Here is an 11,520-nt window from a genome sequence, read left to right on the forward strand (position 1 = left end):
ACAATATAATAATGTGTACACGTCTCAATTGCTTTTGTAAAAGAGTTTTTATTGTTAATTTAAACATAAAAGTAATCTCATCTTTGTATTAAAATATATTTTGTTAGATTATTTATTAAAAAAATATAATTTCTTTGAAAATGTATGCATACTGGAAATTAATATTGGCCTGAGGCCAGCGCTGTTTTGGAGTGAAGACAATATTTATTGTTATAGAAGATAATATATAATAACGGGAAAAATCCAGTAGGTACATATTTGGATAAATGTATAGAATAATATAAATTTCTATTGTTTTAAGTACTTGTATAATAGGAATATATTCATTATGTGTATTAAGAGGAAATAATAATAAAAAAATTACGTCGCTTCTTGTAACCAAAAACGTCTAAGAACTGCCACGTAGATGGCAACACAGTTCAGCGGCAGTTAAACAATTTGTTTGTCAATAACTAGGAATATACGTCAATAGTTCAATTATTAATTGTTCCTATTCAATAGATAGTTCTTCCCTCATCCTCTACGCGATTTAGTTATCACAATACGCTGCGTTTAATATTCCTAATTACAGATACTTGATACTAATAAAATATAACTAATTATACTGTCATTTTAATTTTAAATTAAAGTCTCCTATCTTGGACGCAATGTCTCATTTGATAAATAGTATAAAAAAAACCTTCAAATGGTAAATAAAACGATGATGATGTATCAGTGCTTATTTAGCAAGGTCTATTCTCTGACATTGTCCTATTGGCGTAATGCCCGGCTCTAAATAGTTCGGATTATATCTTTATACGTCTAGTATACCTCTCGTTTTATTCACCTTTTCTTAGTTTAGGAATATCAAATTAAATATTTTACACATATCTTTCGATATGTTATTTTTATTATAATTATAACAATAATATTTTATATTATTGTTACTTCTTTGAGAGTTGTAAAAAAAAAAATTAATTCGTTAAAGAAATAGTTCTTAAGGAATATGATTTAAAGAAATACATTTATTGTATATAATTGTAAGCAAATTTATGTGAATCTTAACAATAAAAAGTACTGTTCTTTCGTAGTATATTCATATTATATTTAAAAATATTATTTAAATATTAATAATAATGTAACTTGTGCATTTTATATGTGTTTTTTCTGTTAACATTTTACTTTAATTTATGAACGTAGTTATATCGCGATGATATTACTTAGAATGTAAGCCATAACAAAAAAAATCACTATTTAAGACACGTTATATTAAAACATTAAAAAGTAAAATGTTGTAAAATAATTTTTAAATTTTGACTTCATTTTAGAGTAAGTATTACAAGAACTATACAGCTATATTTCCAATGATATATTATTTAAAATCCATTCTATTCTAGAAATTAATACATATATTTACTATTTAACTAAAATCTATTTAAATTTTATTAATAGCTTTGAAATAATATATGTGAGCGGTTTCGAAGACGTTAAATATATTAAATATTAAATACGCTTACATTTAATTGTTCCTAAATATATTTTTTTCTTCTTTTCTAACTTCATAAGTTCTAAGATTCAATAAAATCTTTGCTGTTATAAAATACGTGTTTATTTGGTGTGGACGTTGTATATTTTTAGTTTCATTATCTCCTTACCTTTCAAGTGAAGTTCCTCTGAACATTTCAAAACATCCGATAAAATAACTGTGTATAATTAAACCACTCAATTGTTTTACAATCGTTGCGCTGAAGTGTTGTGTTGTGAGTGACGTTCTGTCAATGAAACGTGAATTGTGAAAATGTCGAAGAATTTTTAAATATACGTATATATTTTTAGTTAAAAGTGTTCTGATTTTTTTTTAAAGTGAAGTGAGGTGAGGTTGATCCCTACTCATAATTTAAATGAGAGCATATAGTTATTTTTCATTCAAATAAACTCTGAGATTAAATGTAACTTTATGTATGTACTATAAGAACCTTTTCATTTAATATAAATTGCTTTACATATACTAAGGTTGCGCTTATTCGATCGAATTAACTAGAATTAATTTAAGTTTTTAAAATTACTAACGTTGCATAATGACATAACAAAAATTATACAAAAGTATAAAAGTTGAAGTATATACATATGTCTAACGTAGAATTTTTCATAACCTTACCGTTGCATTATTGAGGTAGTTGTAACAAAGGTTCAAAACGCCAGCGGCTCTAGGATAGAACAAAGGTTATATTTTTCAAACGTTTCTACAAAGTCTGTATTTACTGTTTTCAAGAATGTTTACAGCGGAGGTCATACAATCTGCTTAAAATATTACAATTTAGGCTAATCTTGTAATATCTCGCTTTACTTATAAACAACAATATAATGTTCTTGTGTATTTTTGTTAAAATATTCATTCTAAATCAAGTGTTTCTTACAAAAATAGAATATATAGATTCACTCTGCACATTCCCCATAAAATATTTAAAAGAAACAAAATTATACTGCAATTTTATACACACACAAATGTTACATAATATATTAACTTGTAAAATTTGATGCTGGAATAAAATAAATATTAATGTTTACAAATATATCAAGAAAAACTTAGATAATTTTAATATATTATTAGCGATTGACTTGTAAATTGCCCTGTTTCCATTGATTATTCATGCGATGCTAGTAATTGCGTTACGCAAACGTACTTCGAATCGAAGGATCGTCGGTTTGCGGACAATGCAATTATTATTTCTTTTACACATAATGAAAATTACATCCAATCATTGATGACAATTAATTATTATATATATATATATAATATATTTAAAAGAAGTAATTGTAATATTATTTTTTTTATCATTTATTAAAAATAACAATATATGGTACATCAACGAAATAAATTAAACTTTAACGTTTTTTTTAAACACGGTAGGTAAGCTTGTATAATTTTATTTTTATAATGAAGCATTTTTTGCTTTATATAAAATTCATACAGGAATACTGAAACGTAATAAAAAAAATATTATGTAGATAATAATAAATGAATAATATGATATTTTTATTTTTTCTATAAATAAAATTCTTTAAAAAAATGACGGATAATGTTCGTTGCTTAGAAAATAAAAATAGTCGATGTCTTTCAATTTTATTTCATTTTCAGTAATGCGTGGTGTTTTGTTATGAAACGCTGATTAATAGAACATATCATAATAAAATAATCACTTAAAGCTAGTACAGCAAAAACGTTTAAACTGTCAGTGTTTGGGTATACAATTAAAAATTCGTATTAGGGGTAACGCACATAATAAGAGTCAATACGTAGACGATATGCATTCAGTCAATATCGCCGCGGTGTGCGTGTAAAAAAAACGTATTTTTTTTAAATATATTAATTTATATGTTAATTATAAAATTCTCTTAATAGCATCATTTTTAATAAAAATTAACGATCTGAAACATCCGTGAGTGTTGTAATGGTGTTTCATAAAAAAATGTGAAATAAAAAACACTGGTATCATTTACGTAAATAATAAAATGTTTAAAAAATATATTATTAATGTGTATTGTGTATATAGTTCGTCTTTCAAAATAACAGGCGTTCACTTAAAGATAAGTCCAGATAAGACAGCATTAATGACTAAGAGATAAATCTTATCAGGGTGAGTCACACTATCATAGACTTGCATTTAAGTATTTAATCCATTTCGTCATAAACGGAATAATCTGAAAGTAGAACAAGACAAAGTGCTAATGTCTTGATCAGTGACAATACAAGGAGACACTTAGATAAGTAACTTGTTAACAATGTGTACTTAAAATCTAATATTATTTATTACATTTTAAACATGAGCATACAGACGAAAGTAAAAATTTTTTTTTTTTTAAGTTTTATGTTAATAGCAATGTCATTTAGATTCTCCAACATCAAGTATATAAAGCCAGTCGCCAAAAAACTAGTTAATATTACATAATATTGTTGATAATTTAAATTGATTTATAACGGTTTAGATGAATATAATATATTTTCCTTGTATTTCAACATATTTGTATATAATGTGTGCTTAGAAAACATTACTTTATGTGGATTAAAACAAAATATGCAGATAAAAAAGATTACAAGGTTTTAGTGCTTTGTTATTGTAATACATAAACGTTAATACGATAATGTAATTCCATATTATTTTGAAAAATATGTGTATGTTTTTTTTTTATATTATCGATCCTTAAATTATTTGTGCAAGCTTAACGTTATTTATTGAAAGTAAGTCGTTTAATTACAAAAATAAAAGTTTATTGAATAGCAATAAAAATCCAGTTACAATTAAAATGCATTAATTTATTGAAGTTGGAAATTAAGAACTGAAATATTTAAAACATTTATAAGACTGAATTATATTTTAACTTCTACTTTAAAGATTTATTTTGATATCTTCTTTAAAAAAAAAAACATTGATTTTCTGAAATGTTAAGCAAAATAGTTAGCAGCTGTACAGAATTCTCGACTCTAAAATATACATGTACCGTTCTAAATAGCTTGACAAGTATTAAAATTTTAACTGAATTATACAAAATTTAACATGCAAATTTCATTCTTAGATAGAGGCACGTACCCATTTGTTGATCTAGCAAACAAACTTTGCATACTGATATAAAGTACAAGTGAACATTGACTGGAGTCTAATACCTGAATCACGTTATACGTTATACGCAGACACATTTGCAATCAGAGAATAATAGTGATTACCATGTAATATAAAATAGTGAGAATTAAGAAATAAATACTGTATTAAGAAATAAATACCCATAAACCTCTTTTTAGGTATATACGTACATATGATATGGCCTTTGATTTTTTAAATAAACTGTTTATTCTTATATTCAAAAATTTTCACTAAAACGAAGTTTAAATTTACGTGTCTCTAAATGAGCACTTCAATATATGCCATTATACCTCCACAATTAAATGAAACTAATATTTTTCATTTACTACGCGTATTTTATTATTTTAAAATCAACCTACTCCCGACCTTTCAGTTACTTTGCAGCAAATGTGATCACGGTAAACTACCGTGATCATACCGTTTGTTAGTTTTGAACACTCGCGAAAGTCTTAGATCTCATTACCTCTAGACTTACTAAGCCGACCCAAATATATATTTATAAGAAACAATGAAATAAATTAGTGTATTAATTAAAATATAAATAATGATTGTACAAACTATTGTCTAAAATTGATGGCGTTTTTATGAGCAATTGAAAACAATGAAGTGTAGGCGCAGGTTTATTAGTGTGGGTCGAAAGTAGGCCAATTGTCTGGTTTGTTTTAAAATAAGAAATGTATATACGTTTATACTTAAATTACAATTATATAAAACCATTAAAATATAAAGTATTTTTTAACAATGGTAATTTTTTTAGTAAATAAATATAAATATATAATTAGTTAATATTTATGCTTGTGATAGAAATACACAAAAATATTATAAAAATAAAACTAATATTTTCGGGTATACTTAACGTTTTTATTTTATTTTATTTTATTTTATTTTTATACGACATAGTCTCGAAAATCAAAATTTTTATTCAAATAAATAGTCTCGGAAATCTTAGCTATCAAAATATTAACTATTTAAACGTTCTATGGAATACCTTTTCCAATGATACTATCGAAAAAAACTAAATTCAATTAAAACTTAAGTGATTCTGTTTGTTCAAGGTCTTTGTGAGAGGTGAAAAATGACGGAAATAAGCAAGCATCTTTTCACAAGCTGCTGCAAGGATCTCCACTGTAGTGTTCTCATGCATCCTTGGGACAGAAGTTGCTTCACGTCATCTGTATCAACTTATAAAAATTCATTGTATGGAAGCGCCAAATTTTATTTAATCGTTCATTTGGTAAGAAAATACAGAAACAATCGTTATCTATTTTGTAATTTGTATTAATTTTGAAATACTATGACTTAACGTAAATTAGTTATCTAGGAGATATTTTTCGTTCAATGATAAGATGTATGTCTAGACATAAAATATTTCAACATATGTTTTCCTTCAAAGGTTTAAAAAAGGAGATATAATAGAATTTAATCGCATCGTCATAGAATATCAAATAAAAACAGGAAATTTCTTAATATTAAATGTGTAACAATAAATATATATACTAAAAATATTATAATTTATTATACTCAGCTATGTTTTATTAATTGCCACGTAGATTCTTTCTGGATCAATCAAAAAACTAGATCGTAATTTATTAAATGAATTTTTCAGCTACAAAATATAATAAAAGGGAAGAAAGTTCTAAGTAAAAAAGAGTTAATGAAGGCGGCCGAATATTACGTACGATCTACTCTACTTGGTATGATTATAAGCGGGTCCAGCATAACATTGAGTTGCTTTTTCAGGTACAAATGAGTAAAAAGTATTCACTTTGTATAATTATTTAAATTCTTTATACGATAATACTAAAGAATATTATTTCAAAGAATTATAGTCCTTTGTTGTAAATGTTTTAAAACGGATACACTAGGTATGTTTCAGGATTTCGTGTCTGTAACTAAAGAACACTAACATATTGGATTTTTATTTAAGGCAAAATGTTATACAAAACAGTATTGTAGTTGTGTGATTGTTTAATAAAAAATACAAGACCGTTTGTATTAAAATGATTAAGTGAATTTAGCTATTTTAAATATTACTTTAGTCATTTAAATAATATTTTATTTTATATTTTGTTACTGAAATATTAAAGAAAATAAATTTATACTTAGTAAAAAAATATGTGGAAGTTTTTAAAAGAAAATTGTATTATAATGAGCGAAGCGTGTAATCTTCATTATTAGGTGTTGCATAAACACAGACAATAGTTACATCATTACATACTTCGTTTACAAGCTTCGCTAGTTACACTTAAACATTAACACTGTATTTCATAATGGGAATAATTACATGTTTCTACAATGAGAAATACATGTATATATTTTTTTATAATTACAGAATATATAAAAAAAGATATTGCTAGACATGTACGTATATATAATGAGATCTAAGATTATCGCGAGTATTCATTTGATTGTAACTCATATTTTCGGATTTTTAAAGATGAGAGATCTGCCCGTAATCGCGGTTGTTAAAAAGTAACCGAAACGTCGCGAGTATGTAGTTTTAAAAATAAAAATAACACGTACTAATCCGAAAATATTAGTTGAAATGAAAAAAATATATATGTATATATATATACACATGTGACGTTTTTAGTTTCTTTTCAGATGGATGCTAGGAAGAAAATTTACGTATTACACCTATCTATTTGTACCGTCCACTTTAAATGGCATCACAATACTTCTGGAGCCACCAAAAAGGAGGGGTCTAGTTACTAATCTATTTTTTAATTTGGTAAATGTCTTTTTATTGTTTTTACTTTAATACTTATCTCATAACCTTATATATGTACTACAAAAATAATATAAAATGTTAGAGAAATAATATTAAAATAAAACATACAGATACTAATGTATTTTCATCAGTCAGTCAGCTTTATGAAAAACTTTTGCTAAAGTTAACATATCATTCATATTTCATATCTTCAGTTTATAGAATATTGGATGCGAGTCTTAGAGAGGGCAGGTTATATTTCCATAACTAAAACAAAACAGGTATTTTTGTTTATGGTCGGTAGCGCTCTACTCTTTTATCTTATGCGGCTAGAGGGAGACAAAGAAAAACGAACCCCAATATTATGGTAAGTTTTGAAAAAAAAAAGTCCAAGAAAGAATTTTTTTTTCAAATGTCCATCAGTTTCAGAATTCATAATTAATATAGACGTATAAAGGACACAATTGAAAATCATTTATTTATTTGAAGGTTGTTTACCCCAGAAAAGGTGAGGAAATTAAATGAAGTAGAAAATGTTTGCCCGCATTCAGGATCCTGCTTTCAATATATTGCCAAAGTAGGTAATAAGCTACTTAAAAAAATTAAAATGAAGTGTGTGATTTTTATATATTTTTGAAGCTAATATTTAATGACATTTTATTTAGCATTGCGTTAGTTGATCCTTTTCATTATTTTCAGGGTTACCTACAAAATTTTGGTCTTGGCTTAGCATTTGCGTTGGCGAAATTGTTGTTACCCAAAATAGGGACGCCCATGAGAGCCTTATCCAGCTTACGATGGAGGCACCTTGATATAGCTCTTTTTTTCGGTAGCTATATCGGTATTTACAGAGTATGATATTCTTTTCATAATTGATTCATGTTATATTATATTGTAATACCTCTAAAATGTTGTTGTTTAGATGGACTACCTTCATATTACTAACTTCAATATTATACGTATTACAAAACGTATCATTCTTAAACATGTCAATGTATTTGGTGCAAATTTTTTAATTTGTTTTAGGCGATCGTGTGTTACTTGTGTAAAAAGCAAGGTTTCGACTCCGCGTTGTATGCGTTACCTGCTGGTTATATCGCCGGCTTATCATTCATATTTAAACCAAATTTAGGTTTTGCTATTGCGTCTTTGACAGGCGCTTTCAAGGTATAATCATTCTTTATTTTTATCTATGAATTCAAATAAGACGTCTTTAATAGTTTTCAAGACTCATTTAATTTATAATTAACATATATTTATTGGTTTTTATTTTAAAAATTTTGAACAATTATGTTATTGTACGGACATGTGTTGTAGATTTTCTCAACGATTCTTTACGATAAGAAAATGATACCAGAGAAAATACCGTTTACAGTAATCATTTACTGTATTTCTCAAGGGGTACTCTACCATGCTAGATGTATGGACCCCGAAGTCTGCCCGAAATATGTAATTAATGTGATGAACAGCGTCAGTAATGGACTGTAAGATCATTTATAATATTTGATTATATTTTATTCATGTACATGTTGTTAATTATATCTAGTCTAGACTTAACCCTATTAAAGGTTATAACTGAGAATTATTTCAGGTCCAATTTAATACACAAAAATTTATTAACTGTGGTTTCAAAAGATTATAAGTGAAGGATTTAAAATAGGACATAATTTAAAATATTTGCTGGAAAATAAGTAAGATCATACACAGATTTGTAAGCAACGAGAATATTTGAACACGCAAGAGAATAGGATGGGGAAATTAAAGGTATCAAGGTTTAAATAATAATAAGTTAACTACTATAAGTTACTTTTAAATTATATTAGAGTACTTCTTAACGACTTATATGTCCATTGTGATGAATTTAAACACAGGCACAATAATTTTATTGAATTAAACAAGCTCGTATGAATGTAAATCTGTTTTTTGTAATAGTATAACAAAGTGAGAATGTTTTTTTTTTATATTTCACATATTTTACTTTATTATATGTAACAAATAGTAATAAATATGGCGGAATATATATTTATTTTGTACAATTTAGTTCACACAATGTTATATTTCTGGACAATGGATGTATGAATTAAATTAATGACAATAAAACAACTGAGATTAACTGTTTTTCATATTTTAAATAACCGGTGCCGCGGACGAAGGTATAGTTTGAATCTTACTCCTCTTAGAAGTTGCATTCCATGGGTTAATGATGAGAATTTTCTTGATGTTATCTTTAGTTTTATGCACTCCTGTCAAAGGTCCGACTCCAAACCGACAAATCGCATCGCACTGTAAGATTATTTTACAAGCAATCATTCTTAAAGTATCCACTCGTGATTAAACGATGATATATTCTTCGGGATGATCTTTACTTTGATATATTTATATGTACCTACCTGTTCTTGACTATAAAAGTTATTTTTGTTGCCCCCACATCCGGAATATATTCTCTCTTTGCATACTTTCCACATCGGATCATAATACCAACGCTTCAAAGCGCCGAAACAAAATCCATAGTCAAAGTTTAATGTACACCATTTCGGTCTTGTTTCTAAGAGCAATAAATTACTGTTATAGTAAGAATTTTAATTATTTATCGAAATTATATATATATCTTATATCTATTTCCTTTTTCTTAAAAGCGGAAGGAGAAATCTGATATATTTATAATTCTCTAAGAAAATCTCATCTCCTATAATACAAAATAAATTGTAATCTAAAGCCTTTTATTTTTTCGTTTGACTATATCTATCCTTGGGGATACATTAATTTTTTAAATGAAATGAAATTATTTTTCTTTCACGCTTGTATACTACAAAATATGTGTACAAAAACTAATTACTTTGTTGATTAGGACTGCTTAAACAGGTCGAAGTGCATTCGGAGCGCGAATCGAATCGATTACCGTTACCCTGACATCCACCCCACGAGAAAGTTGAGCAGTTTTTTGTAGTTGGCTCAAAATAGTACATCGTTATGTCAGCTCTACACGGACCTTGATCCGGTTTTAATAAACATGTTTGATCTATAACTGAAATTGAAAAATTAATGAATATTTATGTTTGAAATTGTTTTATGTTGTCGGGATTAATATTGAAATCCACGCTATGTGTTGTAATTCTAAGTTACAAGTCTCAGACGCTACCTCTTGTCAGACTTCAATTGTTATATAGGATTTTAGTATGTTGATCGATATTTACACTTTTGCATATGTTTTTAGTTATACAGCTATAACAGTTTTATATTATTTATTGAGCTTTATATCAGAAGTCCAGAAGCCTTAAGTCAGGCATCTTGTTCCTATTCCTTCTTACCTATTCCTTCGTTTCTTAGTTTTCCAAAACGCATTTGTAACTACATCATCAAGTAGCCAAGAAGATGAACTACACCCTCATTTTACCATATAAAATAACAAAGGAAGCTCTATTTATAAATGAAATTATTTATAAATGATAAAATTTAAATAAACTTAGCAATTATTATGTTATGATTAAAATTACGAAGTTTAATGTTTTAATTAGTTTAAGAGTATGAAACAAGGTCATTTTACCCTGTGGATAAAACGGCGTAGCTCTTACGAATACTGCTTTGTTCGTATTATAACTTATTTTTGCCCAAATCACGTGTTGATAACAGTGAAACAAATAAAACCACAATATGAAAGACATTCTGCAACAAATACTATAAAATATATAAATTCTGCTTGAAATACTTGCAATTTGTCGTAAAATGTTTTATTTTCTCATACAGTTAAAATGCATTCGAACCTATATCATATGAATATAGAAACCTATTAATTTTTGATTTATCAAATGTGCATTCATTTAATCTAGTAACGTTATACGATGATTCCAAAAACAAATATAATAATAATGGTTGTTAATATTAACGTACCTTAATTCCAAATGTGATATAAATTATCTTTTTCATTGAATTTTTTTTTTATTTAAAATTCTGTATTTAATTACTTTGAATAAATCTGACATGAAGATGTTTTAGTAACTAATAAATAAGAGTTTAAATTTTAATGTTTTAAGATTCGATTCTTGCTCAAGTCCATGCGTTTTCTATGAAATGTAGAAGACATAACCCTCGTAACAATCAAAGAAATGAACGTGGAATTTATATTTGTAAGAGAATGAAATTCTAAATTTTATCAAAATGTATTTAGAGTTCGTAAATTTACATTGCTTTTGA

The 11,520-nt window shown here is 26.6% G+C and overlaps 3 protein-coding genes across 5 annotated transcripts in view; 1 reads left to right on the plus strand and 2 right to left on the minus strand.

The window, feature by feature from the left end:
* LOC116769064 (uncharacterized) overlaps positions 1-1,735 on the minus strand; it is a 123,425-nt gene extending 121,690 nt beyond the window's left edge. The window contains exon 1 of the mRNA XM_061528635.1: positions 1,635-1,735. The gene's annotated coding sequence lies outside the window, so the exon portion shown is untranslated. The remainder of the gene's footprint in view (positions 1-1,634) is intronic.
* Positions 1,714-9,928, plus strand: LOC116769230 (transmembrane protein 135-like). Of its 3 annotated transcripts, none has more exons than XM_061528644.1 (10): positions 1,714-1,852; positions 5,675-5,853; positions 6,226-6,359; positions 7,224-7,350; positions 7,545-7,696; positions 7,819-7,906; positions 8,029-8,181; positions 8,356-8,496; positions 8,647-8,813; positions 8,921-9,928. In XM_061528644.1, the coding sequence occupies exons 2-10, from the start codon at positions 5,695-5,697 to the stop codon at positions 8,973-8,975; spliced, it is 1,176 nt and encodes a 391-aa protein (XP_061384628.1). In that variant the 5' UTR covers positions 1,714-1,852; positions 5,675-5,694; the 3' UTR covers positions 8,976-9,928. The 3 variants fall into 3 exon arrangements, with proteins under 3 accessions (XP_061384628.1, XP_061384630.1, XP_061384629.1); XM_061528646.1 differs by lacking the exon at positions 1,714-1,852 and adding an exon at positions 1,920-1,938; XM_061528645.1 differs by lacking the exon at positions 1,714-1,852 and adding an exon at positions 3,416-3,617.
* Positions 9,280-11,006, minus strand: LOC116769164 (BPTI/Kunitz domain-containing protein-like). The gene is made up of 4 exons (XM_032660191.2): positions 10,874-11,006; positions 10,166-10,354; positions 9,720-9,874; positions 9,280-9,612 (listed from the first exon to the last, which is right to left on the minus strand). Exons 1-4 carry the CDS (start codon positions 10,989-10,991, stop codon positions 9,457-9,459), a joined length of 618 nt encoding a protein of 205 aa, XP_032516082.2. The 5' UTR covers positions 10,992-11,006; the 3' UTR covers positions 9,280-9,456.
* Positions 11,007-11,520: the final 514 nt, after the last annotated feature.

Source organism: Danaus plexippus, chromosome 5 (assembly GCF_018135715.1).
Source record: "Danaus plexippus chromosome 5, MEX_DaPlex, whole genome shotgun sequence".
Classification (NCBI taxonomy): Eukaryota; Metazoa; Arthropoda; class Insecta; order Lepidoptera; family Nymphalidae; genus Danaus; species Danaus plexippus.

Bases quoted from the DNA above. Each gene is read 5' to 3' on its own strand.
- LOC116769230 (XM_061528644.1), top strand. From the start codon at position 5,695: ATGACGGAAATAAGCAAGCATCTTTTCACAAGCTGCTGCAAGGATCTC. The intron at 7,351-7,544 runs GTAAATGTCTTT...TCATATCTTCAG, and splicing joins CTAATCTATTTTTTAATTTG to TTTATAGAATATTGGATGCG. The intron at 8,497-8,646 runs GTATAATCATTC...CATGTGTTGTAG, and splicing joins CTTTGACAGGCGCTTTCAAG to ATTTTCTCAACGATTCTTTA.
- LOC116769164 (XM_032660191.2), bottom strand. From the start codon at position 10,991: ATGTCTTTCATATTGTGGTTTTATTTGTTTCACTGTTATCAACACGTG. The intron at 9,875-10,165 runs GTAATTAGTTTT...TATTGCTCTTAG, and splicing joins AAGCAGTCCTAATCAACAAA to AAACAAGACCGAAATGGTGT. The intron at 9,613-9,719 runs GTAGGTACATAT...ATAATCTTACAG, and splicing joins ACTTTTATAGTCAAGAACAG to TGCGATGCGATTTGTCGGTT.